Source organism: Heptranchias perlo, chromosome 29 (genome assembly GCF_035084215.1).
Source record: "Heptranchias perlo isolate sHepPer1 chromosome 29, sHepPer1.hap1, whole genome shotgun sequence".
Classification (NCBI taxonomy): domain Eukaryota; kingdom Metazoa; phylum Chordata; class Chondrichthyes; order Hexanchiformes; family Hexanchidae; genus Heptranchias; species Heptranchias perlo.
In genome coordinates this window covers 27,554,407-27,582,281 of record NC_090353.1, presented here as the reverse complement: position 1 = coordinate 27,582,281, position 27,875 = coordinate 27,554,407, and the positions used below count along the sequence as shown (strand labels likewise).

The 27,875-nt window shown below is 39.7% G+C and overlaps 1 protein-coding gene across 4 annotated transcripts; it reads right to left on the bottom strand.

Moving 5' to 3' along the window:
* Positions 1 to 3,249: 3,249 nt before the first annotated feature.
* LOC137299538 (cold-inducible RNA-binding protein-like) lies at positions 3,250 to 27,390 on the bottom strand. 4 transcript variants are annotated; one of them, XR_010957917.1, is made up of 10 exons: positions 27,283 to 27,390; positions 26,372 to 26,482; positions 25,772 to 25,878; positions 24,168 to 24,309; positions 23,787 to 23,868; positions 23,600 to 23,658; positions 19,982 to 20,063; positions 5,447 to 5,585; positions 4,634 to 4,889; positions 3,250 to 3,604 (listed from the first exon to the last, which is right to left on the bottom strand). XR_010957917.1 is itself a non-coding variant. In XM_067968349.1 (7 exons), the coding sequence occupies exons 2-6, from the start codon at positions 26,469 to 26,471 to the stop codon at positions 23,601 to 23,603; spliced, it is 489 nt and encodes a 162-aa protein (XP_067824450.1). In that variant the 5' UTR covers positions 26,472 to 26,482; positions 27,283 to 27,390; the 3' UTR covers positions 21,720 to 22,652; position 23,600. The 4 variants fall into 4 exon arrangements, 2 of the variants coding, with proteins under 2 accessions (XP_067824450.1, XP_067824451.1); XR_010957918.1 differs by having other exon boundaries at positions 23,600 to 23,655; XM_067968349.1 differs by lacking the exons at positions 3,250 to 3,604; positions 4,634 to 4,889; positions 5,447 to 5,585; positions 19,982 to 20,063 and adding an exon at positions 21,720 to 22,652.
* Positions 27,391 to 27,875: the final 485 nt, after the last annotated feature.

Here is a 27,875-nt window from a genome sequence, read left to right as displayed (position 1 = left end):
AGCAGATGATATCATCCCACCAGCCCTGCCTTTTCCTCTAATATCCACACAGAAGGGGGCAAATGCAAAAAGTACCTGTCCCACCTCTGGCAGTATTTTACAACACAAAAATACGGGGCAGAGATCCAATATAACTGGGTCCTGCCCCTGATTCCTCCTCCGCTCACCCAGATTGCAGCAGTGTTATGCCCAGAAGGGACGAATTTCAGGGCTCATATCTTTATGTAGTAAAACGTCACATGGGGCTTCACATAGGAATGGAAACCGGTTGGAAGTAGAAGAGTTAGGAGAGATGACCAAATGCAAGGTTGAAAAGATAGGTTTGAGGAAGCTTTTTAGGTTGGGGAGAGAAGTAGCAGTGAAGATTTTAGGAAGGACATTTCAAAGAGTAGGACCGAGACAGCTGAAGGTTTTCCACTGGAAGAAAAGTGGCGGAAGGAGGAGATACATCGGAGACTAGAGTCCGGTGACCATTGGTTTGGAGGAGGTTATAGAAGTAGGAGTGAGGTCACAGAGGGATTTATAAACAATGGTTTTGGCTTCAGTGCATTGGGAAACAGGCATCCAGTGTAAGGCGAGGACAGGATGATACGGGAATGGGAATTTGCACAACACAATGTGGGTAGAGGAGTTTTGGAACGGTTAGTTTGTTACGGTCGAGCTGGGAAGGTCAGTATGGAGGGCTTTGGATGAGGTAATAAAAGTACGGATATAGTATTGACAGTGGTGAGAGAGGTAATATTACAGAAATGGAAGTATGTGGCCTTAACGATGGATAGGATATGCAGCTCAACTCAAGATTAAACAGGACACGAAAGGGACGTGCATGCATTGGAGTGTGCAGAGAATAGCAACAAGAATTATCTCAAGTTTAAAGAGGTTCAGATATGAGGAAAGCTTAAACTTTATAGTCTAGAAAAAAAGTCAAGGGATGACCCCTTTGAGACTTGTATCTTACATCATTCATTATTCATACCAGATGATCTAGTCATTATCACATTGCTGTTTGTGGGACCTTGCAGTGGACAAATTGGCTGTCACGTTTCCTACATTACAAGTGACTACACTTCAAAAGTACTTAATTGGCTGTAAAGCGCTTTGAGATGTCCTGAGGTCTTGAAAGGCACTATATGAAAGCAAGTTCTTTCTTCTATTATTCAATCATCGTGGATACATACTGCCTGAAGCAGAATGTAGTTTACGTGCAAACTGCTGAACAGTCAACATGGTCTTCACAGAATGACAGATGCACAAGAAATGCCAGTGGCAACATCAACCCTTATAGTCCGTAATCATTGACTTCACAAAGCCCTTTAATGAGGTCCAGAGAGAAATCTGGAAGTTGCTGAGTTTGGCTATCCTGGTAAGATCATTAACACAATCATTAACAGTCAGTCAATTCCACCTGTTGATGGTAATATAGCTGACATGTTCCACATAATAAATGGTGTGAAGCAAAGCTGGGTATATGCCGTGAGTTTTTTTTTTAAGTTGTTTTTTGAAGCTACACTGGACAATGTCACAACAGATTTGAACAAGGTTTTCTACATACAATTCTGTACAGATGGCAGCATTTTCAACATTTGTAGATTAAGGCCCAAACTAAAATAAGGAAATGTTACTCATGAACTTTATCTCCTGATAACCGCATAGGGTTGATTTTAACTTGCTCATTCCAGCATAAAGGGGGCGAAAATTGCTTTGGGTCACTTACTGCTTTGTTTACGCTAGTGGCCCAACTGTCACCATCTTGTGTAGGGTCCCCAGATGAGTGGCCAGAGCGCCTGCCTGTTTCAAGCAGGAGGCCACTTCTAATGAGCAAATCGAGCACTTATGACATACATAGGACAATTTTGAAGTACAAATGATCAGTGACATTTCAGGAATTGGATCAAAACACAAGAATAAATTTGTAGTGGCACATAATTCTAACCATGTGACCCTCCAATTGACATAATTAATTTGATTTTTTTCAGCAAAATTAAATGGCTCACTAGGGATAAAAGGTGCTGAAACATGCCAAGTTACTGTGGCATAAGTGTATGCAGTTTTTAAAAATGCATAAATCTTTATACAAAATTCCATACAGAATTTTGCCAAACACAGCATATAAAGCGAGGACCCGCCCCTACGCTGACTGGCAAATTTAAAGTAACATTTTACATTTATCATAGTGACCTACATGAGTTCCACTATTAAGGGGGTGCTATCTTCATGAATAATGTTTGACAAGTTTTTGTTTATTTGGAAACAGAACAACCATGGGGTATTTCATTATGATGAGCATCACAGCCAAATGATCTTAAGATATGGTCTGAAGTGATCTATACTGTCTGCCTGCAAAAGACAAAAATGTTTGCCAAAAATTCTTTAATGAATGGGGCCACATAACATTTATACGTCAAGTAACAGTTTAAAAAAATTATATAGTACTTTCACGTCCTGAGAACATCGTAAAATGCTTCACAGCCAATTAGTTACTTTTGAAGTGTAGTTACTGTCCGTATGTAGGCAAATATGGCAGTCCATTTGTACACAGCAAGGTCCCACAAAGAGAGATAAATGAGGTAATCTGTTTTGGTGATGTTCATTGAGGGATAAATATTGATCAAGATACTGGGAGAATGCCCCAGCTCTTCAAATAATGCCTTGGGATTTTTACATTCACTTGAACAGCCAGACAGTGCCTCAGTTTAGTATCTCATCCAAAAGACATTATTTCCTACAACGCAGCACTCCAGAGTCCTACAATGAAATGTCAGCCTAGATTTTATCCCAAATCACTGGAGCTGGACTTAAACCCATGACCTCCGACTTATAGGCTAGAGTGCTACCATTAAACCAAGTTGACTGGAATAGACTCTTGCATGATTTTATTTTAATTTCCAATGAACAAGTATATTTTCAATGTTTTTGTATTTTGTAATATTAAATATGTGATGCATATGTAAGAGTGCGTATCTCTGTCCAGTCCCAGGAAACATTCCTTGACATTATAAGTCCATGGCCTCAATGTGTATCTTTTTAAACTGTAGCTTCTTTGAGTGCACAGCACTAATTCCTGGCCTCAGATCTCAAACCAAATAGTGTATCAAAGTTGTCTGGCAAAACTCTATCAAGCCAATCTTGCACAGACCAGAAAAGTGGTACCACTTGTCTTAGCAGAATTGCAAATAATAATTACTGCAAATATGAGTTTGCCTTGGATTGAGTTCAGATTCTAAGAGACCATTTACTGATCAAAATGGATTTATGGAGAAATATTTTATTGACTAATACAGCAAAGAATTATCTAAAACACGAAGAGGATAAACACTTGAATTATTAATGTTTACATTGTAAGTGTTTATTTGTATATGCAAAAACAAGCTAGAAGGTGTTTCCATTGCTAACATATCCCTTTTTATCTGCAGGTTTTCAGTAACATGCAGAACTGCATGATTTTTTTTCCTGCTTTTACTTTGTAATTTTCTTGATCCAGGAGATATAGCTGGAAATCCTTGTGTAAACATTCCGTTCAATCTGACTTTCACAATCTTTGCCAAAGGAAACTAATCCTTCAACCTCATTTTTTTTTGCAAATCAGTGGCCCACCAGAATGTCCCTGGAAAATACACAAGTATTCAACATTAGAAAAAAAATGAAATGTAACTACCTCACTGACCTAAATTATGTAGACTTTAAAAATAAAATGCTGCTTCAGGACAGCATTAACTTATGTTTAAATTTACATTATTAAAACTTCATATTCTATACAATTCATGAATACAGAAAGCAAAAACTGCAGATGCTATAAATCTGAAACATCTGGAGAAAACATACAAGTTAATATTCCACTTGTAGACCCTTTGTCAAGACCGGAAGATATCAGAGGAACAGAACAAAGCGAAAAGGGAGGGAAAAATACAAATAAATAGAATGACCTGGCTTAAAAAACAGGCATGATATTAATAAGAGGCAACAGGAGGCACGATGAAAAAAAATTAGACATTTACAAGACACACACGTAAATACTGTTGTGGGGGGGGGGGGTGGGGGTGAAGGACGAGGCAGGTAGAAACAAACTGAGAAAACTGGCTTGGAGTGGGGATCCTCTTTTGGAACACTGTGCTGGCAGGACGATCTGCATCCTTGGTGTTGACCTGCTTTTTCTCTTCTCCAAGGCTTCTGGGCAATTGGGAGTCTGCTCTGCATGTCCACATTCACTTTCCATGACAAAAATTAAGTATAAAAAATTATAAGGGGGAGACAATGACACTGTGGCTTATTCCAGGGTCTTTTACTGGGAGCACTCTCAGTGGTAACCACAATCCAATTCAATGAATAGTTTCATTCAGTCTTCATATTTTGATTTTAAATAATGTAGAACAAGCCATCAAAATGGTAGAACTGGATGAGTCTGGCTCATATAGGACTAAAGTGTAAACATGTAATATTTGTGTTTGCTAAAATTAAAATTTAGCAAGGAGGCAGATCCACTTTTCTGCATATTTTGTCATCTGCCACCACCACCCCCCCCCCCCCCAACCATGTGTACAGAAGAGCTACTGGTATGAAAATGAGCAGGAATCGGTTTACACAGGTGAAAATCAAGAACAACTTTCAACTGAAAATGAAAGTGTGAAATGCTTACCACACAGGCACCTTTTTTTCCCATTAAGATCACCAACACATATTGTATCCTTCACCAGATGAACATACAAATGCAGTCTATTGCACTTTGCATTGCTTATGATCGTTACATTCACTTCTTGTAATTTCTCAGGATATTTTCCTTTATCATTTGCTCCCCATCCAGCTACATTACATAGGGTTCCATCAGAAAGATTTCTCTTTTTCTTAGGAAGGTTGATGATTTTCAAAAAGCAATTCTGATAACATTTATCAAGCTGCAATTGGGCACAAAACAAAAGAAATATTAAAAGAAAAAGCAAGCTTGCATCTTTCACACCCTCAGGACATCCCTAAGTGCTTCACAGCCAATTAAGTACTTTTGATATGTAGTCACTGTTGTAATGTAGGCAGCCAAAATGCACACAGCAAGGTCCCCCTAACAGCAATGAGATAAATGACCAATAATCTGTTTTAGTGATATTGGTTGAGGGACAAATATTGGTTAGGACACCTGGCGAACTGTCCTGCTCTTATTCAAATAGTGCTATGCGATCTTTTACATCAACCTGAGTAGGTGGGTGGACCTTTTGATACATTAAAATGAGGGAAAAATTAACTAAGCAGCTGCCAGCTGGGATTGGTTTATTTTAATATATTCAAACTACTCCTGACAATTCCAATTTTGTTTTGCGCTATCCAATACTTCAAATAAGCAAAGTAAATAACACAGCAAAGTGGTAATTTAATGCCAAAAATTGGATAATCTACATTAAATTAGCAGACTTTATACTGGAAACTTAGAGATACTCTTTCTTTCTAATTCTTACACTACCTTGAGAAGCATGATGTTGTTTACTTTTGTGATACTGTTCTATTCCGGATGAGGAAAGTAGCCCTGAATTCTTAACTTCTGTGCTTCATTGTTTCGTAGAGAATGAGCACCCAACACATCCTCAAATGGTCATTCTGATCTGCAAAACACAACCAAAGGAGGGACATTAACCATAATGAGCTGCAAACAGATCTTCAGTAATATTCATGATCTAGGACTGTAACCTTTGAGAACAGAATGCATGTTTTTCATCCTTTAATTATCCAGTTGAAGTATTTTTATTTGTCCCAGCCCTTCTTGCATACTATTCTCTAACTGAAAGGGTGAGTAGACAATACACAAGTTCTTTTACTTTCAGATATCTGCTAACAGTTCTGAAAGTGTGAAAGATCAAACTGGAAGGACTCACCCTTGGATTTTGGATTCCTCCCAACATAGTCTGTACATGGGATGGCTGACATTAGGAACTCACTGTGTAGGAAATCACAAAGACAGACCCGTGTTCCTAAATCCCTCAGGAAAGCATGTTGAATTAACCACCATAGCGTACCACTGGCCCTTGGAAGTAGGATTTAATTTTTTTTTTTAAAAGGCAGATGTGACAGAGGAAGGAGTGCGTTTCTGCTCTCCTTATGATGGGATGGAGATTCTTCTGTCACCAGAGAAATCTATTGAAATACTTTAAACATCATATCTAATCTTGAGAAATCGTACTGGATTGTCTAGATTTTCTTTATAAAGTCATTCTGCACAACATGGAGAAATCAAAATAATTCCTATTAAATTTATAAACCTCTCTTTCAAATGGAATTAACTCTCAATTCTTACCCCTCTTCTGAAAGTGGTGACCCTCGGTTATGATTTTATGGGTCCTGCAGTCCTCTTGTGCCACACCGAGATGGTCATTTTTCACACGGGCACAAGCAGTTTCTATTGAACTGTGCAGAGTATCACAGCCGAGCCGTGACTTCACCTGGCATGCATACATGAGTGCCTTCTGGAAAAATGATCAGGACAGTGACCGTCACTGATTCCTTCCTCTCCCCCCCAACCCAGGGATATCAAGGTCAGCTGTAGCACTCCTACTGCTGCCACAATTTCAGTGAGTTACCATCTATTACTGGTGGAATCAAAGTTCCTTCCACCTCTGGTTTCCCCTCTGCAAATTGGTCCCCCACCTTTGGTTTCCGCCCTTCCCCACCCTCGGTTTCCCCTCTTCGTCTGCTCAAGGGTGGCATCCTGGCTCTTGTAATTTCTCTCAACAGCTGCTGGCGTGAAACCACGAGCAAAAATACTCAACTATACGGGACCCAACCTTCATAAGAAATACAATCACATTTGTAGAAATCATATCAGATGTCACGTGATCAGGCATCACATGGTCAGAACATCAAGCAATCAAACCTCCAGGAATGCCTCCAACCAGAGTTGATAACCGTTTTGCAGCTCCATCTGCTTTCCTAACTTCAATTACAGTCTAATCCTGATAATTCAAAGTATTTTGCACTAAAAAAAAATCCAATAATCTGAATTAGGCAATGTAAACACAGCAAAGTAGGAATGAATGCTCAAGAAAAAATGGAATTATCAAATAACTCTATTTAAGCAGCTTCAAATTAATACTAGACTTTTTGTTCGAGAAAAACAAATGGAAAGCCAGGTCAAAAGTACACATGGAATGGAGAGGAATAATTATAAACAAAAATAACATTGAAGAGAAAGGGACAGAGAATGAGTTCAGAGAGATTTGGAGGCAGAGGAAGTAAGTTGAGAAACCAGATCGCAAAGCACTAACCTTCACCCGCCAGCAACAGGGAGGTGAGTGCCCAGTATCAATGCACGAGCAACACTTGAGTAGATCAACCAAGCTCAATTATCAAATGTTTAAACACAACATTTATATACTCACCAACTTGATCACCACTTAGCAAGAACAACTGATGAAACAAATTCATCTCAATATACAAAGATGCTTTGATGCAACAAACCTGTGATGCATGGAAATAATTTTGACTTCCTGTGTTCTAATTCAGAAGTGGTTAGCTATATGTACTTATCATAAATTACGAGACTCTTGAATAGTTACATTCACCCAAGAATAAGGTAATGAACAGTTTAGCAAGGAATCTTAGCTAGAACAAGTAGAATAGGAAATGAACTAAAGATGCATTGTGTTTTAGGCAAGATATTATTTAAAAAACTGAAAAGTAGTATTAAAAATCAATACAGACTGCTTGTATGGCTCAGCATTGCTTGTTACAGAGCATAACCATACAGACCAGGAAGGTTCAGATGCAATTCCTGGTAAATGCAAGGTTAGCTGCTCTTCACCCTACTGGCCTAAAAAGGGAAGTGTGGGTGGGGAGAAAAAGAATGGACTCACTACTCAGTGAGTCTTATGGGAAAATACATGCACGGACAATGGGTGAAGACATTATAGACAATTTTAATGTTTGAATAATTTCATTAATTGCCTAAACTCATGAAAAATAGCTAGTTGGGGCTGATAGCAGAAGGTGGCCTGCATCTGCAGAACTGTACCTCAGTGACAGAGGCCTCAGATGAGGGGCAAAAATTGAAAAAAATTAATGCTCTGGCAGCAGTTTAAATCTCAATTCATGTTTTATTAACAGAAACAAAGGGGGTAATTTTAACCCCCAAGAACAGGTGGGGATTGGAGGCAGGTGGGAGGTTAAAACAACAGCTTTTTGGAGTGGGACCGCATCCCGGCTCCAACTCCACTTCTGGGTTTGACCCTGGCAGGTTTGTATGCGTGCACACAAACGACACCAGGAAGTCCCGCCCCCACTTAAAGCCAGCAGGCCGATACTTAAAAGGGCAATGTATCTCACTGAAATAGTTGAGGTACTTAATTCTTTGTGTATTGGAAAACTTAAATGAATTTAACCTTACCTGTTCAGGTTTCCCATCACTTCCGATTCAAGTAAGGTGAAAGCAAGCAGGAAGGGCCAGATCCATGAAGTGAATGCCTTTATTGCACTGCTTGTGGGCCTGGAGGAGTGGTGCTTCATCCAGGCCCAACAAGCTCACCTGGCCAACAGGACCCCCGTGATCGGCCGACACCTCCCCTCACCCCGATGCCAGCTCCGAGATAAAATCATGCCCAAAGTTTCAATTTTTTTTTAACACTCCCCCTGACTTATTGCCCAGGACTACAGAATACAACAAAGACCCTCAAATCCCCACTGTCTTCTGCTATTAAGTTAGGTTCAGATGAATAAGGCCCTTTAGCCCATTCACCTCATCCTCCCAGATTATCATCTTTCACCTCCAATCACAGAACCTGGCTGTTTTAGAATCCAGAGTACTGCGAAACAGAGAAGCACTTGAGATATTTTGCCATGTTTATGCCACTATTTAAATACAAGTTGTTTTATGGGCTTTGACCAACCTTTCTAGCAACATATTCCAGCTATTGATCATCCCCTACACAAAAAAATACTTTCTAATGTGCCCCAAGGTCTTTGTATTTCAACTGGAGTGAAGTAATTTTATGCATTACCTTGATTTGGGTATATTAGCTCCATCTTAAACTATACTGAATGTCTGTACTTGGTTTAAAAAAAATAAAATACTGGGAATAAAATTTAACACTTGTGGTGCACATCCTTCATCAGTGTTCTCACGGTCAAACAAGAAAGTCAAGAGCAAAAAAAGGCTATTTCTCCCATCAAATTTATCTACTAGTTCAACTCATCCAGCTTAGCATCCAACTGATGAAACGGATACCACTATCTTATTGGGTAGATTTCAAACATTCAACATTTTGGATGTTATTTCTAAGAACAGTTTTAAACTAACACAGCACTAAATTCAGAAAGTATGTGCATTTATAAAGCATTTACCGTACGCACTTTACAGCCAATGGATTATCTTTTTTGAAATGTAGTCACTATTATTATATAGGCAGGCAATCTGTGCACAGCAAGGTACCATAAACAGCAAAATGAAAGACCATATCATCTGTTTTTGTGGTCCTGATTTAAAGGGGGGGGGGCTGGAGAAATGATGGCCAGCACACAGGAACTCCCTGTACTTCAAATAGTGTTATAGTACCTTTTACATCACCTGAACAGGGCCTCTGTTTAACATTGCATCTGAAAGAGGGCACCTCAGACACAACCCTCTGCTACCTTGGGTATCAAGCTAGTAAGTGCTCAAGTCTGCAATGGGGCTTGAACAGACAACATTCTGACTGAGTGCGCTACTAAATGAGCTAAGTTGGTATTAATAGTTCATCCCCTTTACAGCTGGGATTATTCTGGTTGTTGTTCTCTGCACCCCTTCCAATGTACGTATATCCCTTTCAAAGCATGGCAACCAGCTCAAACAGTATTCCAATCCGAAGCATTACACTGTTTGCAGTTTTGGATGCTGATAAATCTGTTGTGTTATATATTTCCATCATTTTCTGCTTGAACTTATTTCTTTAAATTAGTTTTTCCTCTTAAGTTCTACCCATGGACAAGCATGTTTAGTAACTGGCCACCAAGAGTTGCAGTTTACCCAGAGGTGGTGGGACCTATCCTTAAGGTGCACTATCCTTAAATCTGTTTTTTTTAAAAAGGAAATATTTTTGTGGGATCTCAGGGAAGCATTTAAGACAACCAGGAAAGTTTCTTTAAAAACAGTATTATCTCGTGGGAAATGCAGCAAGGCTGGAGTTATACTGCACTGAGTGCAAACTCAAACCAGTGTGGCACACAACTGATGACACCAGAGCAGCTTAAAATATGACCCTAATAGCCGGTCACCGAGACAGAAAAGTAAGAAGTGACAAAATAAATATTGTATTATGTACATTTCCCAAGGTGTTGCTCAGTGAGTAAAACACATTGTTTTAGAAATATTGGAGTGAAAAATATGATGGTGAAAATGAGACAATAGGATTGTGTGGTTCCACTCCTACCTGGTCAAACACATCCAGTACATTTCCAGCAATCTCTTACCACCCTCATAGGCACCTCTAGTTCTACAAAGAGTTATCCTTAGTCTCGTCCTCCTCTTCATCTGCATGCTGCCTCTTGATGACATCACACCAGTACAGGGTCAGCTTCCATGTTTTTGGTGATGACACCCAGTTCTCCCTCTCCATCAGTTCCCTTGACCACCCCAGTGCTCAGACTGCCTGTCCAACATTAAAGTCATGGATGAGTCAAGATTTTCTCCAACTGAACAATTGGGAAGATCAAAGCCATGGCTTCAGCCTCTGGATTAAACTCAACTCCCTTGTCACTGACTCCAATCTCCCTCCTCTGCCATTCACTCAGGCTGAACCAGATAGTGCAAAACCTTGATTTTCTGTTCAACCCACAGCTGAGCATCAAATCCCACATCGCATCAGTCAAGAAAACTCACTACCACCTCCGCAACACAGTTCAGCTCGTCGCTATCTCATCCTCACTGAAACCTTTACTTGTGCTTTTGGCACCTCTCGGCTCAATTTCTCTAATATCCTCTTTGCTGGCATCCCACTCTCCAGCCTCCATAAATTCCAACTCAGCTGTCCACATCCTATGCTGCACTAAAACTCATTCACCAATCACCCTTATCCTCACTGACCGACACTGGTTTTATGTCCTCCAATGCATAAAAGTCATTGTCCTCAAATTGCCTCATCTTTGCAACTCCCTGCCCATCCCCCACTTCAGTACTCCAACTCTAGCCTTCCCTTCGCCCCACCTTCTTGAGATAGAAATCGGATACAATTGGACATCTTTAAGCTAACACTAGGGGGTAAATGTTATGAGTATATAGTTGTGGCAAGGAACCTGGCACACCGCCAGCACACATCAAAATATACAACTGATTTTCCATCCACTGATTCAATACACAAAATTGCAGGCAGCACACCCACAATTTTCCAATATATGCTGGCAGCGGGCGAGGTTCCTTGCAGTTGGCTCGTAGTTAGAAATTTTGGCATAGGAGCATGTTACAGACTGCCAGGTCAGAATGAGGAGAGTTTGCTCAATGAAGATTAAGAAGGGTATGTGAAAACAGGAAAGTTATTTTAATGGGGACTTCAATTAATCAAAATTAAAATGGGACTACCCAAGTGTCTCAGAATCAGAGTTGGAGTCAGTTACTAAACATCATGGTCCAAAATTTGCTGTCAAAATAACGGTGAGGCTTATTTATGCACAAATGCTACAGCAACTTCAGCCGAGATGAAGATACCCAAAAGTTGCTGTCTCAGATGCGCCAGTGACGTTAGCTTCGTGAAAACGGCATCTCGCTGTCTGCCCCACCACTGAAATGCATTGAACGGCGTGAAGTTGCTATATCGGCACGGTAGATATGAATTAAACTCACCACAGAAAGTTAAGTCTTGTCTATTTCAGTCTAAGTGCCCTTTTAATCACGTGATAAGTATTAATTACTGCCAGTCAACCTCTCTGACGCTAAAAATTAACTATAAGTGTGGAGTCTCATTCCCTCAAGTCTTATTGTTGGAGATTTTAAAATTGTAAAATGTTAGAAGAAATTCCTTTCAGTCTCTTTTTTCCCCCCTCTCTCAATCCAATCTTTCTTTCCCTCTCTTTCTTCTGCATTGAATTCACCCACTCTAATTTACACTTCCTTCTCACTCCTTGCACTGTCAATATCACAATCCTTCAATCTGATTGTGTATCTCCGTAACCAGTTCCTTGTCCTGTTCACTCAGGTCCCAGATGCCCAGTTTCCCTCACTGCGACATTATCAGTTTGCACTTTCAGCAACTTGCCATGCAAAAAAAATTAGAAATCTAACGAGCAAGGGCAAGTCTAGCTAGCAGATGTCGTTAGATGCTCTGCCACAGCAAATTATGGCCCAATGACTGCTCTATGACCCATTGTATCAAGGAAGCAACCAGAGGCAATGCACCTCCTGACATGGTAGTGGTAAGTGACCCAGGTAATATGCAAGAGGTAACCACAAAAAGTTCAAATTCAATATGATCTGGCATTCAGAAATTCTGAGGACCGGGGCCACCGTAGAGGCCAAGTGGTACATCTTTGAAGGCATAATGCTAAGTATGCAAGATTAATACATTCCAGCAATAGCAGACATAGGCTTGAAATACATGCAAAAATATATTAAGAGGTGGGCAGAGGGGCAAAAAAAGCATAGCTGCAGGTGGAAAGCACAATATAACTGGAAGAGGACAGTTGGACAAGAGACAAGAATCCCAAAAGATGCTAATAGGGCCGAAGCTGTGGATGAGCACACTACAGTTAATATACTAAATGAATAGTTCCACCACGTGTTCATTAGGGCAGACATAAACATGCCATGCTAAATAATATTAAGCCAAGTAGAATTAATAACTGATATAAATGAAGTTCTAGACAGGCTTAAAGCAAATCTCCAGGGATGGATAGTATTTATGTAACAATACTAAGACAGACAAAGAATGAGATTTGTACTGCACTGACCGTTATTATGAAGGAATCGTTGGAACACTGGTGAGGTCATGCTAGATTGGGAACAAGTTGGTGTAGTGCCCACATTAAAAAAATGACAAAACAAACCTAGGCAACGACAGGCTCATTAATCTTCCATCATGCATCAATACTAAGTAAAATAATGGAATCAACTATGAATAAACCTGATTATCTGTATGGACATAATCTAGTAAACAGCAACCAATATGGGTCCAGAAGGGAAGGTTCTGATCAACCGCTGACTTTTTTGAGGAAGTGACATTCAAATGGACTATGGAAAGCCCTATGGTGTGGTGTACCTTGACTTTCAAAAAGCATTTGAAAAAGTTCTGAATGAAAGGTTAATACTAAAGCTTAAAGCTCAAAAACTGGTAATGAAGGATAGAAAGCAATAGGTACTTGTTAGAGGAGTTGTGTCATGTCCAGGTCTGGTCATTGATAAGGAAGACAGTTAAGCCCTAGAGGCAGTTCAGAGAAGAGCCACAAGGGTGATACTGGAATAGGAATGAATTATGAGGAAAGATGGAGAAAATGTGTGTTGCAACCTTGAAAGGAGGCAACTGGGAGGTGATTTTTTTATACAGGCAAATAACAGGTAGGAAATTATACAGAATTGATCTAGAACACTACCTAAAAAATAAACCATGAGCATAAGACAAGGGGGACACAGGCTCAAACTAGTAAAAGTCAAATTTAGGACTAGTGTCAGGAAGTTCTTCCACCCACAATGATTATCAGACTTTTTGATAGGGTAAGAGGCAAAAACCTTAGAATCATTTAAGGAACAGTTGGATACCATGATGGGAGTGGGAGGGGGTTGTCGGGCCTTTCTGAGATGACAACTAGGGTAGGATTCCCTCATTTGTATCAATCTTGTGCTCCCAAACATCTTCCATTATTATTCTCCAATTAGCCACTAGGTTATGTAAAACAAATTCTACAAGACACTGAAAAAACTGTAATGTAGTTTCATAATGAACTTTTTTTAATGAACAGAATGCATATAAAATACAATTTTAATAAAATATGATATAAACAGTTCACATTGGCATGCACTTCAGGTCATTATTCATTATATATAGTACAGTATTTAGAATTAGTCACCATCTTTTTCCATAGTCTGTTTACTGTTTTCCATTTGTTCTTTTGCTGGTTTGTGGCATACAACCCACTTACGTGCCATGTGACTAGTCCAGAATTGTTTTTATCAGTATTGATTTTTCTGGCTTGATTGAGGATTATACTACATTTTTCTGAGATTTTCCTCTCCCAACCTGTGATCATCTAACAGAATTAACTCAGCAACACAATCTCCCTTTAGATATGAAAGTTCAGACAATTGGATGTCTTAGATTTCCAATTTGCTTTCCAATCAGATGACCAGTTTTTCCAGTCTTGTTACTTTATTAAAAACAATAGTACATGCTGGCACTGGACTAATAACAGTGGCACTAGGCATATAATTCATTCCTAAGCAAGGCTTCCTGAATTCAAAGAAATGCATGACTAATCCAATGATCCTATAGCAGTCTGGAGTTCTTACCACATTGCATAGCTACTGTGATGGCTCAATAAGTGAAGATGGCTGCAGTGTAGTACTGAGTCATACAGACCATAAAGGTCCTCAGTTGCATAAAATTAGTTCTTACACAGGGTTTCAATGAAGGATATGCAATTTACCTCAGGGTTGGGAGGGGGGGAAACAAAATAGGATTCTTGATAGCTGCTTTGCACAACCTATCGTAACGCACACTCCAAAGTGTAAAATCAGGTACACTGAATTCAAAAATACCCTAATTATCAAACGAAACACAATTTGTTGAATCGTTTTAATCAAGTCATTCAGACTCCTGACTTGCAATTAATTTTAAAGAAGAAACCAAAAATAACTAGTACCAGCTTACTTAACAAGCCAGGTATCTATTGGTGCTGTTACACTGCAACTATCTGTTTGACAAGTTGCCTGCTTTAGTGTGATATGAATTGGTAGTAATTATACTAACTGATTCCATAGTTCTCCAGATCAGGCAAAAGGACGGTCAGCTCTTTGTCAACACTAAAATGAACATTTAAAAGTTAGCTTTGCACTGGTTATAACTGTACTGCAATTGTGCTAAGTGAAGCAATGCCAGACTACCTCACGCTATGATCTTGAATTATTTCCCAGAATTTGGTACACTGTCAGATCATTCCCTAATTATACAAAATGTAAATTAGCTAAGCATTCTGGAAGTCAAAAAATATGAAGTGCCAAAGTAACATTTTACAGTCAGACAATATTGTTTTGTACATCTCATTAAGGGACAATACACAGTCGCATGCACTGTACCAAAATTCCAAGATTTTCATGTAGATTTGAAGAATAAAACCATAGCACAAATCTTTCAGTTGGTTACTCATCAGTTCCCTAGTATAATACAAATGGAGTAGTTACTATTTAATAAGCTAATACTTCATCCACTACATAGTTTTTCAAAAATCACATCTTAACTCAAATTGCAGTGGATAATCCTCCAGTTCCACTGAAAGTTCACACATAAGTTGACACCATCGTCAGTTTTTTTTTGACTATCTGTATTCAGCCCGACTGTTCCTAATCAAGTTCATATGATTCAGTGAACCATACTACCAGTTTTCCAACGCTACTTCACCCAGTACTATTTTTTTCCACATACATTAAATTTACAAAGGAAAATGACAAATAGCAAGATGGCAGAAATGGCTGAACACTTGTGTGGGCATATTACACTCATGAGGGGATGTTGGTTACTGTGTTTTTAAAATTTTCTACCATAGGAATTGTTGGGAGTAATAAAAGCACACCAAATAACATTGCGCTAATTTTTTTTAAAAGTTAATCCTTTTTCGATGGCTGGACTCTTATCCTCAGCTTAAAGAACTCTAGCTACGTTATGTATTTTTGCAGCAAATTGATGAAACTGCATTTGGGAGTTAGAAAAAAGATGTGACGAGAGGTTTAACTTTTCACAACCCTAATACACAGCAATCAACATTCCCACTATCAAATTTTATTTTTGATAATTTTTATAATGCAAGTCTACTTGCAGGTAAGCAACTTGAAAGAGAAATTAATGCAGTTTTAACAAACCTGTTAACTTGACAAAAATGCCTAAATATTTTTCAAATAAAGTGGGCACAAAAATAAAACATCTAACTGAATCAATTAAGAATTGAACAACTGAATCCTCTGTACCACACTTTCAAATGCCAGCAATGCCTGAAGCCACCAATACAACCAGGAATCAGATGCTAAGCATTCATTTGCAAGTACTATATACAGAAAATGTAACCAACCAAGTGTTTCCTTTAGAAATGTTGCCAGAACACAAATTCAATTGTATCACTATACAAGAAAAATACAATAATCAAAATCAGAATTACTACAAATATCCTTTTGTATCATAAGCACAAATACTTCACCCATCGCAGTTTATTGCTCCCTCATCCAGGCTTTTGTTACCTCTAGATTCAACTATTCCAATGCTCTCCTGACTGGCTGCCCATCTACCACCCTCCATAAGCATGAGCTCATCCCAAACTCTGCTGTCCGTTTCCTAACTTGCATTAAGTCTCGTTCACCCATCACCCCTGTGCTCGCTGACCTACATTGGCCCCCTATCCAGCAACGCCTCATTTTTCAAATTCTCATACTCATGTTCAAATCCCTCCATGGCCTCAACCTTCCCTGATCTCTCTTACCTCCTCCAGCCCTATAACTCTCAAGAGAACTCTGCATTCCTCCAGCCTCTTGTCCACCTCCACTTCCTTCGCCTCACTGTTGGCCGCTGTGCCTTCAGCGGTCTAAGCCCCAAGGCCGGATTTCCCTCCCCAAACCTCTTCACTTCTCTCCTTTAAAACACTGCTTAAAACCTACCTCTTTGTCCTAATGTCTCCTACTTTGGTGCGGTGTCAATTTTTGTCTGATTACACTCTTGAAGCATCTTGGAATGTTTTACATTAAAAGCGCTATATAAATGCAAGTTATATGAAGAATTACATTTGTTAATTTGAGCATCTCACTCACGTAATTCACTTGCTGTTTCTATTGTTCTCCTAACCTGACCAACTACAGTACTTTTATCAAGCACAGTTAACAACCAGTATTTTATGCAAAGGCTCCTCTCTTACTGATCCAGCTAGCAATAATGCTGAGAACTTTGCTGCCCTTAAGGATTTTGAACTGCTCACCAGTCAGCCCACTCACATTCCCAATCAACCTATCAATGCAGTTCATCTCCGAGACTTTTTCCTCACTTCCAATCCTAACTTACACACTATCTGTTTTCTTACTGCTGGTCTCTTCTGACCACCATTTCACATCTTGCAGAATACCGTGCAATAAATCACACTGTAAACCAGACCTATCTTAGACATTGCCATACATTTAACGATGTCCAGTAGAATGCCTTCCCAAATAAATTACTACCAAATTGTCTCCTGCTATAGCCAGGAGCATGGTTATATTGTGGATTCTCAAATAGCTCTTATGGTATCCTCAGACTCTATTTCCATCAATTCAAGAGTTTCTTGCAGCTCCTCTACATTAAGACCGACTCAGTGATTATTTAGCAAGTCTACCATTTCCATATTTTTTCAATTACAATATCACCCGAGTGTCCCTAATAGCTGAAATCGCTACATCTTGATCTCTATCATTCAGTGGGAAAGAAAGCTTGGTTTACAATTCTTCAGACAGTTTCTTCATGTCACTCAAGTCTAACCAACTATCACCTCTTAGTTTTGATGGGTCCACCCTGAAACCATCTTTGTCGATTAACCTTCACAGTTTCACCATTCCCTCCACTAGTGTTCAAGCCACCTACTTTTGTCATGTCCAAAAATTATTTTCCCTTCAATCTCTCTCTAATGTCCAAGTACATCCAACAATTAAATACTGGCCCAATATCATAGTATACTCTAGTTCCGCATAGAAGGAAATGCTTGACAGTTGATTACTGATCCTTCTCAACTCTGGCCTCTCCCACTATAAAACCCAAGCTAATTCAAAACTTGAACTTGCCTGGAGAGCTAGCTCCTGCTGACTAACACCTCTCTTGCACTCCTGTGCAGGATACAAGAAAATGCTAGTCATCTGACAGGTGATCTGTCTTGCATCTCAAGCTTCCCACCTCTCTAAATGACAATCGACCTTGTCTCTATTTTATCAAGTTTTTTTTGGCGTTAGCTCCAAGTTGACACACCTGGAGATTGGAATGGAGTTGATCCTCTGTAGCATCAGTCAGATACCTGTCAGGCATGTTTGCAAGACTCTATAGCACTGTTAATCAACTTATAATTTTTCATTTTGCTTAGAATGTTCATGGAATCCAAGAATGAAGCTAGCTTCAAGCAAATAAGATGACATGTTGAGTTCTTTGAGTTGAAGCAAATGTTAAATTTGAACAGAATATATAAATAGCAGTCACTGAGATGAATTCATAACAGTCAATCCAAATTTGAACTGAACAGTTCCTGGGTTCCCAAGGTACTGCATACATGCAAGCTTACCATTACCATTCCGCTGAATTAAAAAAATCTTTTTTGTTGTTTTTAAAAGTACTGCAGTCAGATTTGCTTAAGTTACCAAATGCTGCCTATTATAGCCAGACCCAACATTTAGCAACAATTAAAGTATAATCCCATGAACTATCACAGGTCTAGATTTCAATTTTAAATTATAACCCAGTAACTGGATTGGCCTGCATTAGCCCTTGCCAGGAAATCTCTCTTCCATACCTGCAGGCTGGGGCATCCAATCCCTCTTGAATGATTAGGAAGTAAATACCGAATCTTAGTACTGTTAATTATGATCAAACAGCTTTGTTTCAAACATTTTATTGAACCTTAAAGACAGCTTTATAATTCAACAATCTTTAGAAATTTTGTAGGCTTCAGAAATCAAGGTTAGACTTGGAGCACTTCGCTTTTTCACAACAATCTTAGCACCCCCCCGCCCCATCATCAATTGCTCAGCGAGTTTAATGAGTGAGAGGCTAAGCTATACAAATCATGAAGGCTCCAGCTCTGCAAAATTAACACATTTCAGTTGAGTAGCAAAAGGATTGCTATAACTGGCCTCAATACCCCTGGGTTAAGATAGATCAGCCAGGATTCCCACTGTTGATCACTAACCAGTGTACCATGCTGGAAGTGCATGTCTAAACAACGGGCGAGGAAAAAGATCAGGCTTGGTTGCAATACCCCACCTTGCAAATAGTCAGCTGCCACTCACCATCAATGCTCACACATGAATAATGACAAATTGGGCAATGTGCTGAAGGGCAGCCATCACCTGTGAGCCTCTACATAAGCAAGCAATCAAAGCTTTAAGGAGACAAAGGGAGGAGAGAAAATTGAAAATAATTTGGCTCCAAATATCTTTTACCTATATTAAAAAAGCCAATACAATGAAACAAGACTACATTGTTTAAAACACTAGAAGCTGCAATGATGGATTGTGGTTTCCCAATATGGCTATAATGCACTGAGAGTCCAACAACACTGGTTTTGCATCGTCTAATGGATACCATTAAAAAGTACTGATCGGATGTTTATCTCAGATATTTTACCATATCCATACAGCTGCAACATACAGGTACTTACTGTAGTAAGAGACTAATTCTGGTCCTAATATATTGAATACCAGAATATAGTACGCACCAGTTTCTAAGGCATTAAAAAAAAAACAGGTGATCAATGACGGTTTTGAGGTTCAAAGCACTCCTTTGGTGTCTTGCAGCTTCATTTTTATTTGCCTGGCTCAATGGGACAGGAGGACACTTCACCTTTTACCAAAGAAAAATATAAAGAAAGCAATTGTAGACACAGCAACTTTCCTGAACAATTACATTACATAGCAAGTGCTTCATTTAACTAAGTGATCACCTGTACTGGTTTTAGCCTTAAGTTAATGGAAATGTGGTAGACGGGCAATTTAGGAGACAACAAAAATATCTACAAGCACTTAAAGCTGAGACAGCATGGGCCAAATGGCCTCCTTCTGTGCTGTAACCATTCTATGAACTACTTACTCAGCAGCCAAGTACAAACATGAAGTCAAACATACCATATATGCTTTCCTCTGCCTTCAGTGTCAATGGGCCGTCAACATCATTATTCACTTCATGAAGTCATCTCTCCGTTTCAATCTGTAATATGAAGAGAGACCATTAATTATATTTGAACATTTGAAGCAGCTCAGCAAAATATAAACTTTTCAGGCGTAAGGATGTGATTACATTAATGTGGTAACTTTTTACAATTTTCAGAAAACCACTTTCTATTTGAGTCACTAACAAGGCGAATCCTATTTAAGGAAACAAATTGTGCCACGAACAGTACAAGATCCAATTTCCTTTTTTTGAGGGGGCAATATTTTAGAGTGCTCACTTTGTTACACGTCAATGAAGTAGAATACAGCAAGCAACTGAATGAACAAAAGATCAAGGAATGAAGCATTATAGTAAGGTTTGCTGTGGTGTTCAATATTAAGAGTCAGATTCTTCTAGAGAACTGACCCAATAAAATAAAGGAAATTTCACAAGCATATTATTTCAGAAGTGTTTTGAATGAACAGTCAACGTAAACTGCCCATGAGAGTAAAAGGAGTTACCTCAAATCTAGGACTATATCCACAATTGCACTTAGCCATGTGCTGTTTTCATCTCAGGTTTCATTGAAGAAGGCACAGCACTTCGTTCTCCATGGCCATTTCTTTCCAAATGCTAGCAAAGATCCTTAGAAGTTGTGAAGCGTTATAAAAATCTTTAACGGACTTGAACACCTTTCTGAACAGACGTCTGCACTAAATTTAGCTATGCCCAATTTTTCCTTTTTTTTTAAATAAAATAAATATTTTATAGCAACAGAGACAGTTTATTTTTGAACTGTTTGTAACCTTTATCCTGATGTTTCTGATAACTGAACTCCAGAAAGTTATTAAAGACCATCCAGCTGCTAGTACTAATTTTATCACTTCACCGATACAGCAGTAAATTTCGGAATGGAAATTTTCCGTTTTGTTATCTATTGCTCCTTGTATCGTCAAAGTTGTACAAAGCTACCAGTTTTTGAAAAGTATGACAAGGCAGAAATTAGGTTTTTTTTAAGAACAAAGTTTCAGACATAAACAGGTAGCCTTTTGATATCTGGCACTAAAAAAAAATTCTTTCCAAAAGCAATTTAGCAATGATACACAGAAAACTTCCACTTCGAAATTTGCCTTTTTGCACAAATGAAGTGATAAAACAGGATAAGTTTTATATGCATTAAAAATGGTTCATCTAAAATAAAAACTAAGGGCTCAGATTCAAAGTCCACCCTAAGGAATCATTTCAAATGAGCACCATAGTTGGCAATGACTTCAGACATGCCAACTACATGGGAAAACGAGTAGTACTGATTTTACTAGTACTCCTACAAATGTTGCAAAGGGACAGTTGAGATTTCAGTTTAAATCAATTGGTTAATACTGTATATAGTACACTACAATCATGACAATGCAATGTATCTTGAACAACATTTTGCCAAGGGTTGCTTGCTGCTAAGCTGGCAATTTGTTCACATCACTTAGTTGTCAAGGTAAGTTGGGCATCAACTGCAGTGACTATACATCTACAACTGAATAGCAATACAAGACTTCACTGCTCACTCGAGTCATTTCCTAATATCCCCTACTAATTAGTTTCTAAAATTACCTTTCTCCAACTGCTTTTGCCATTACAGATTGCAGTACAATTAATCCCCACCTATACCCTTTCTACTACATCCCATCCCACAAGAATCCAACTACAGGAAGATCAGGGTTATGAGTCAGGTATTTCTTTTAATGAGGCTTCGTGAAGCCTGTTTCAGTACAAAAAGGTCAACTCTAAACCACTTGAACATACAACACAAAGAAAGCCATTTCCAAATATTTCTCATCCAATACATGTCAGCTTATAAAGATACATTGCTCAGAACTTCATTTGTAAATTTTGAAGAATTTGGAACATGATTAACTAGTTATTTACAGTGTACATAACTCTTGAAACTACTGAAAGATGCACAAATGTCCAATTACAAGTTAAAAATGAAGCCTTTTATCTTTAGCAGTATCAAGGCGGTTTGTGAGGCAGAAAATATCTTCTGTTCCCATGTTGCTTCCCTACCTTGCTACACTAAAAGGAACGTTTCAAATGACAATTTTTACAAGAATAAGTGGCTATGAAAGCCTTTATTTTAAAATAAAGACCACAGCTTGTTCAGCTTCTATAAAACATCAGTTTGCTTAGCATAAAAATAGATCGAGAACACACTATTAACCCCTTTTACATGTTTGTTTTCACCAGAATTCCAGTCAACCCCACAACTTCAATTCAGAAATAGCTAGACTTTATGGGAAGCATTGAAGCATTTGAGCAATGTTAAGACAAAAACAAAAACAGATCTAAAGTAAAAAGAAAACCTCAAAACATTACTAAAAATAAAATATTGAGGGCTCTGCCAAGTGCCTGAGAATGCTTAAGATTGCTTGATTGTTTAATTCCAAAATTACTGAGCCAACACTTAGTGTGCATCCTCATGTCAGAAGCTGTCAGGCTGTGATTAACAAGGCCAAAACTGAATTACTACAAGTCAGTGAGAATACAAGTAGTTACTACACAATACGATTCCACGAAGCTCCGAAAATCTTTATAAATACAGCCATAGGAAGGACGATCTTGAGTCAGGAAGATTTATTTATTCGTTGTGTGTAGCTGAGAACAAGAAGCAGGTACAATGTAAAAAGACTGCAACAGTAATCATAGCTTCCTCTTCCTACTGTTAGATCAGTGGTATGGACTGACTTGATCATGGTTTAGGGCTATTGGGGTATGGTAGAACATTATCTGAAGCATCACGTAACATTGAAAATTATGGCATTTGCATTCCCATATCAGAGTAAATGCAATCTCATATTGAGTATATTATGGGGAGATAGCAGGGAACTGGTTTATGAGGTTTCTGGTATATTTGAAAGTCCGATACTGAATTTTCCCAAGATACCCTCAATGGTTCAAAAATTTAGAATACACTGCTGCTTTCTTGGTTTTGGTTCAAGATAGTAGTATATATAAATTGATTTATAAAGGAGTGGACAAATCCGTTCAGCTATCCAAATGACCGGTGAAAAGTTTTGACATGCAGAACAAGAGCTAAAAGTATACTAGCCCAAGATTTCAATGCAAAAAAAATGCATTAAACTATGGTACTATACATTTGACTTCAAGGTTTGTAATCCATTTCTCAATATTGCACCACTGCAGTTAACTTATAGAACCTAGTAGCAGGGATCAAGCGCTGTGGTGTAGCACAGATCAAGAATCTGTTCTTTCCGCCTGGACCCAACAGAACTGCAAGGCCAGAACCTACCATCAGTAGAACTTTCCGCCCCCAGAGATGCACTGTTGACTGGTACTACAGGAAGAATGAATGTTGCATTGTACTGAGCTTTTAGGACTTTCAGTATTCAGGTTATGGTTAAGTAACCCAAATCCTTTGTGCATAATGTAGACATGCAGATACACTGCTTATTGACAATTCACATTACATAACAATTTTTCTGAAATCAATTATAAAGTCAACTAGATCTTTTCAGAAAATTATAGTTACAACCCCAACCCAACCAGTTTTCGCTTAATTTCCATTTTTTAATGGCACCTACCTTAACTGTCATAACTGTCCCTGTAGGAACCACCACCGCCACCATAGCTCCCTTGACTCCTGGGGACAAACAAAACCCCTGTAGTGTTTTGCTGATCATTTCAGAACAATTAATCATAACAATATGCACCCAAACTTAAAACTGAATATAACAAATGTAAGCTATAACGATAAAGAAACATCTTTACCTATCTCTGTTATAATAGTCTCTTGATCCCGAGTAACCGCTTCTTGAATCATAGCGTGCAACATACCCTCTATCTCCACCACCTGTGTAAGAATCCAAATAGTGAACACAATCTAATGGACAAAGGTGCATTAATAATCAAATCAAACGACATGAAATAGGCCCATGTTAGAAGACCCCAGTAGCCAAAAGGTCCCACCTACAAGTTAAAAAAGTGATTTGAATACTACCATATACTTTCTCCAGACGCAGTCATTTTGTGTTCAATATAACAAATGAAGGGACCAATGGCAATCTAGAGGACAGATGCTTTTAACCTCCACTGACTCTGGACACTAAAGTGGATAAAATTCTTTTAAACCATACTGGTAAAGTTACATACCTCTAGAAAACCCACGTGCTCTACGTCCAGACCCACCACGGAAAAATCCACGGCTGCTTGCATTTCCACCTCTGTAGCCTCGGGATCGGTCTCCAGAGGATTTGCCAGCTTGATCCACCCTAATCTGACGCCCATCAATAGACTAGAATTGGAGAGAAGTGTCACAAAGTTATTGGTGATCAAATGGCTTCATTTTTAAATATTAAGAACTTGCAATCACATAGCGATTTTTACAATCTCAAGATGTCCCGACTCGCTTTACACAAAGATAGGAACAGGAGTAGGCCACTCAGCCCCTAGAGCCTTTCTCCACCATTCAATTAAATCATGGCTGATCTTAACCTCACAGCCAATGAATTATTCTTTTGAAGTGTAGTCACTGTTATAACGTAGAGAAACGTGGCAGACAATTTGCAGCTAAGTTCCACCAACAGCAATAACAACAACTTGCATTTATACAGCGCCTTTAACGTAGTAAAACGTCCAAAAGCACTTCACAGGAGCGTAGCAAGATAAAAATTGACTGATCCAAATAAGGAGATAAGACAGGTGACAAAACTTAGTCAACAAAGTAGGTAAGGAATTTCAGAGCTTAGAGCCTGGATAGCTGAAGGCACGGCCACCAATGGTGGGGCGAAGGAAGTAGGGGATGCACGAGGCCAGAGTTGAACGATTGCAGAATTTTCGGAGGGTTGTAGGAGGTTACAGAGATAGGGAGGAGCGAGGCCATGAAGGGACTTGAGCACGAGAATGAGAATTTTAAAACCAAGGCATTGCTGGACAGGGAGCCAATGTAGGTCAGCGAGCACAGGCGTGATGGATAAATGGGACTTGGTGCAAGTTAGAAATGGATGAGCTCATGTTTATGGAGGGTGGAAGACAGGAGTCTGGCCAGGAGAGCACTGGAATACTAGAGACTGGAGGTAATAAAAGCATGGATGAGGGTTTCAGCAGCAGATAGGCTGAAGCATGGGCAGAGATGAATGGTATTACGGAAGTGCAAGTAGGCAGTCTTTGTGATGGAGAGGAAAGGGGGTTGGAAGCTCAGCTGCATCAAATAAGATGCTGAGGTTGCAGACTGTCTGGTTCAGCCTGAGACAGCTGCCCGGTAGAGGGATGGAATCAGTGGCTTGGGAATGGAGTTTGTAGTTGGGGGCCAAAGAAAAGGCTTTAGTCTTCCCAATGTTTAACTGGAGAAAATTTCAGCTCATCCGAAACTAGATGTCACAAGCAGTCTGACTACACAGAAATCCTTGAAATAAATGCCTGGATAATCAGTTTTTAGTAATGTTGGTTGAGGGATAAATATTGGCCAGGACACCAGGAGAACTCCTCTGCTGCTCTTCAAATAGTGACATGGGATCTTTTACATTCAACTGAGGGGGCACACAGGGCATCGTTTAATGTCTCACCCAAAGGACAGCACCTCTGACAGTATTCCCTCTGTACTGTACTGAAGAGTCAGCCTAGATTATGTGCTCAAGTCTCTGGAGTGGGGCCGTGAACCCATGACCTTCTCATGCAGAGGCAGGAGTGCTACCACTTAGCCAAGGCTGACACCTAAATTACACAACTTTCTCAATTGATGGGTATTTAAAAAGTACCTTTCCATTCATAGCCATCATAGCATCCTTTGCATCATCAGGATTTTCAAAGGTGACGAAACCAAACCCCCTCGACCTCTGTGTCTCTCGGTCCTTAATTACAATAACTAAAGCAGATTTTAAAAAAGATTCAAGTTACCAAATGCCGCCTCTCAACCAAAACAGCTAAACAAAAATAGATTTTACAACTGGTTACAAAACAAATATTCAATAATTTAAAGCTGTAATTGGAAAGCTACTCAAGTTTCTTCCCCTCCTCAAAATGTTACCTTGGAACATTAGTTAAGAAGCAGTTTGTTATCTACCTGACCACAGAACTACAAAATGAAAAAAAAACTTCTGGCCCATTTAAAACTGCACAATGTTAAGGAATCGATATTGCGAAGATGCAAGCTGATCAGTAAAAGCATTCCTGTCTTTAATTATAAGCTGAAGATGGAGAATGTAAACAAACACCAATTTAAAAATAACCTTAAAGTCAACTAGTCTTAATTAAACATTCATAATTTAGCTACTGCGTACCCGAAATCGTGAATTATACACATCTCTGCATTGCTAACACGAGATAGATTATATTTAGATGCAAAGGCAGATACCAACCTTCAGAGATCTGTCCATATTTGGAGAACACAGATTCCAGGGACTGTTCGTTCGTGTCAAAGTTGAGACCACCGACGAAAAGCTTTCCTTCGTCCGACATTTTTGCGTTACCTTATTGGCAGGGGCGGGGAGCAGGAGAGAGAGAGAGAGAGAGAGAGAAGAGAATAAAACAAAAGGCTCTACACGTATTGAAACGACTTGCACCCGCACACGTTTGCGGATTAAGACCCTCTCGATTTAGCGGCTCGCTGCTGCATCCCGCGCTTTGCTGAGCCCAGCCGGCTCGCTCGCTCCCTCCCTGCAACCAGCGCGTGCCGCACTGCGGCAGGATCCGGGTCCCAACCAATGGCCATCTCGCGCCCACCCGGCTTTGTGCCGCTGCCGCTGCCGCCATTTTGTCGGAGACCCCCCCCTCCTCCTCCTCCATCAACCCTCCCTCCCCTCGTCGTCGCCACGTTTCTCCTCCGCTCCCCCAACTGTGCAAGGAAGCCGCTGCGACCGGTTAATTCAGGTAACATCTTCTGCTAACAGGTCGCTTCGGCTCGCCTAACCCTGACCTATAACCTCTTTTTTTTTGGTTCGGGTTTTTGCATTCAGGTGAAGGTAGGTTGAAGTAAAAGTCAACATTTTTAAATATTTGCTCCTTATTGCGCTCGTCTCCACAGATTGTATTTTGTTTTTTTTTAAATTGCTGTTATCTCAGGTGTAAAGAGCTATTTCCCGAGGACTGGCTTTGGCCCCACCCCTCACTCCCAGTTCAAAAGCCGCTTAACCGCACCGACCGAAACGCAGCTCAACGCCCGGAGGGCCCCCACCCTCTTCTCAACAGGAACGGGAGTGGCTCACAAGCCACGATGCGCACCCCTTAATACTCGACACCGAGCCTTGCAGCGGGCGCCATGGATACTCACGACAACAGCTCGGCAGCAACTACGACTCCCAGTCCCAGGGTCGAAATGAGAGCGTGGCGACGCTGGGTGGTATTTATAGATGCGGCCCCGTGCCCCGGATCCACAGCTCTGCGCATCCTCCAGCCAGCAACACCCCCCCCCCCTCCCCCTATTAGTGAATGAAACCCCATCCAGCACAGCTGCCGCCAGCAGCTCCTATTACAGTGATTGAGCAGTTCAGGTCGTGTCAGCCAAGCCCAGCGGGAGAGGACACAAAGCGACAACACGCATTCGTCGTATTTTAACACTGGTGCATTTTATTTACATACAAAGTAAAATGAGATGCAGGGGCATGAGTTTGGGTGTATCATATTAATAAACTTGCCAGAACACTGCTGGGTTTAAAACGAAGATTGTTTACAGCTCAGTATGGGCAAGGTCTATATTCTCAACAACAACGTGCATTTATGTAACGCCTTTAACATAATAAAACGTCCCAAGGTGCTTCACAGGTGTGTTATCAAACAAGATTTGATACTCAGCTACATAAGGAAATATTAGGGCAGGTGACTAAAAGCTTGGTCAAAGAGGTAGGTTTTAAGGAACCACTTGAA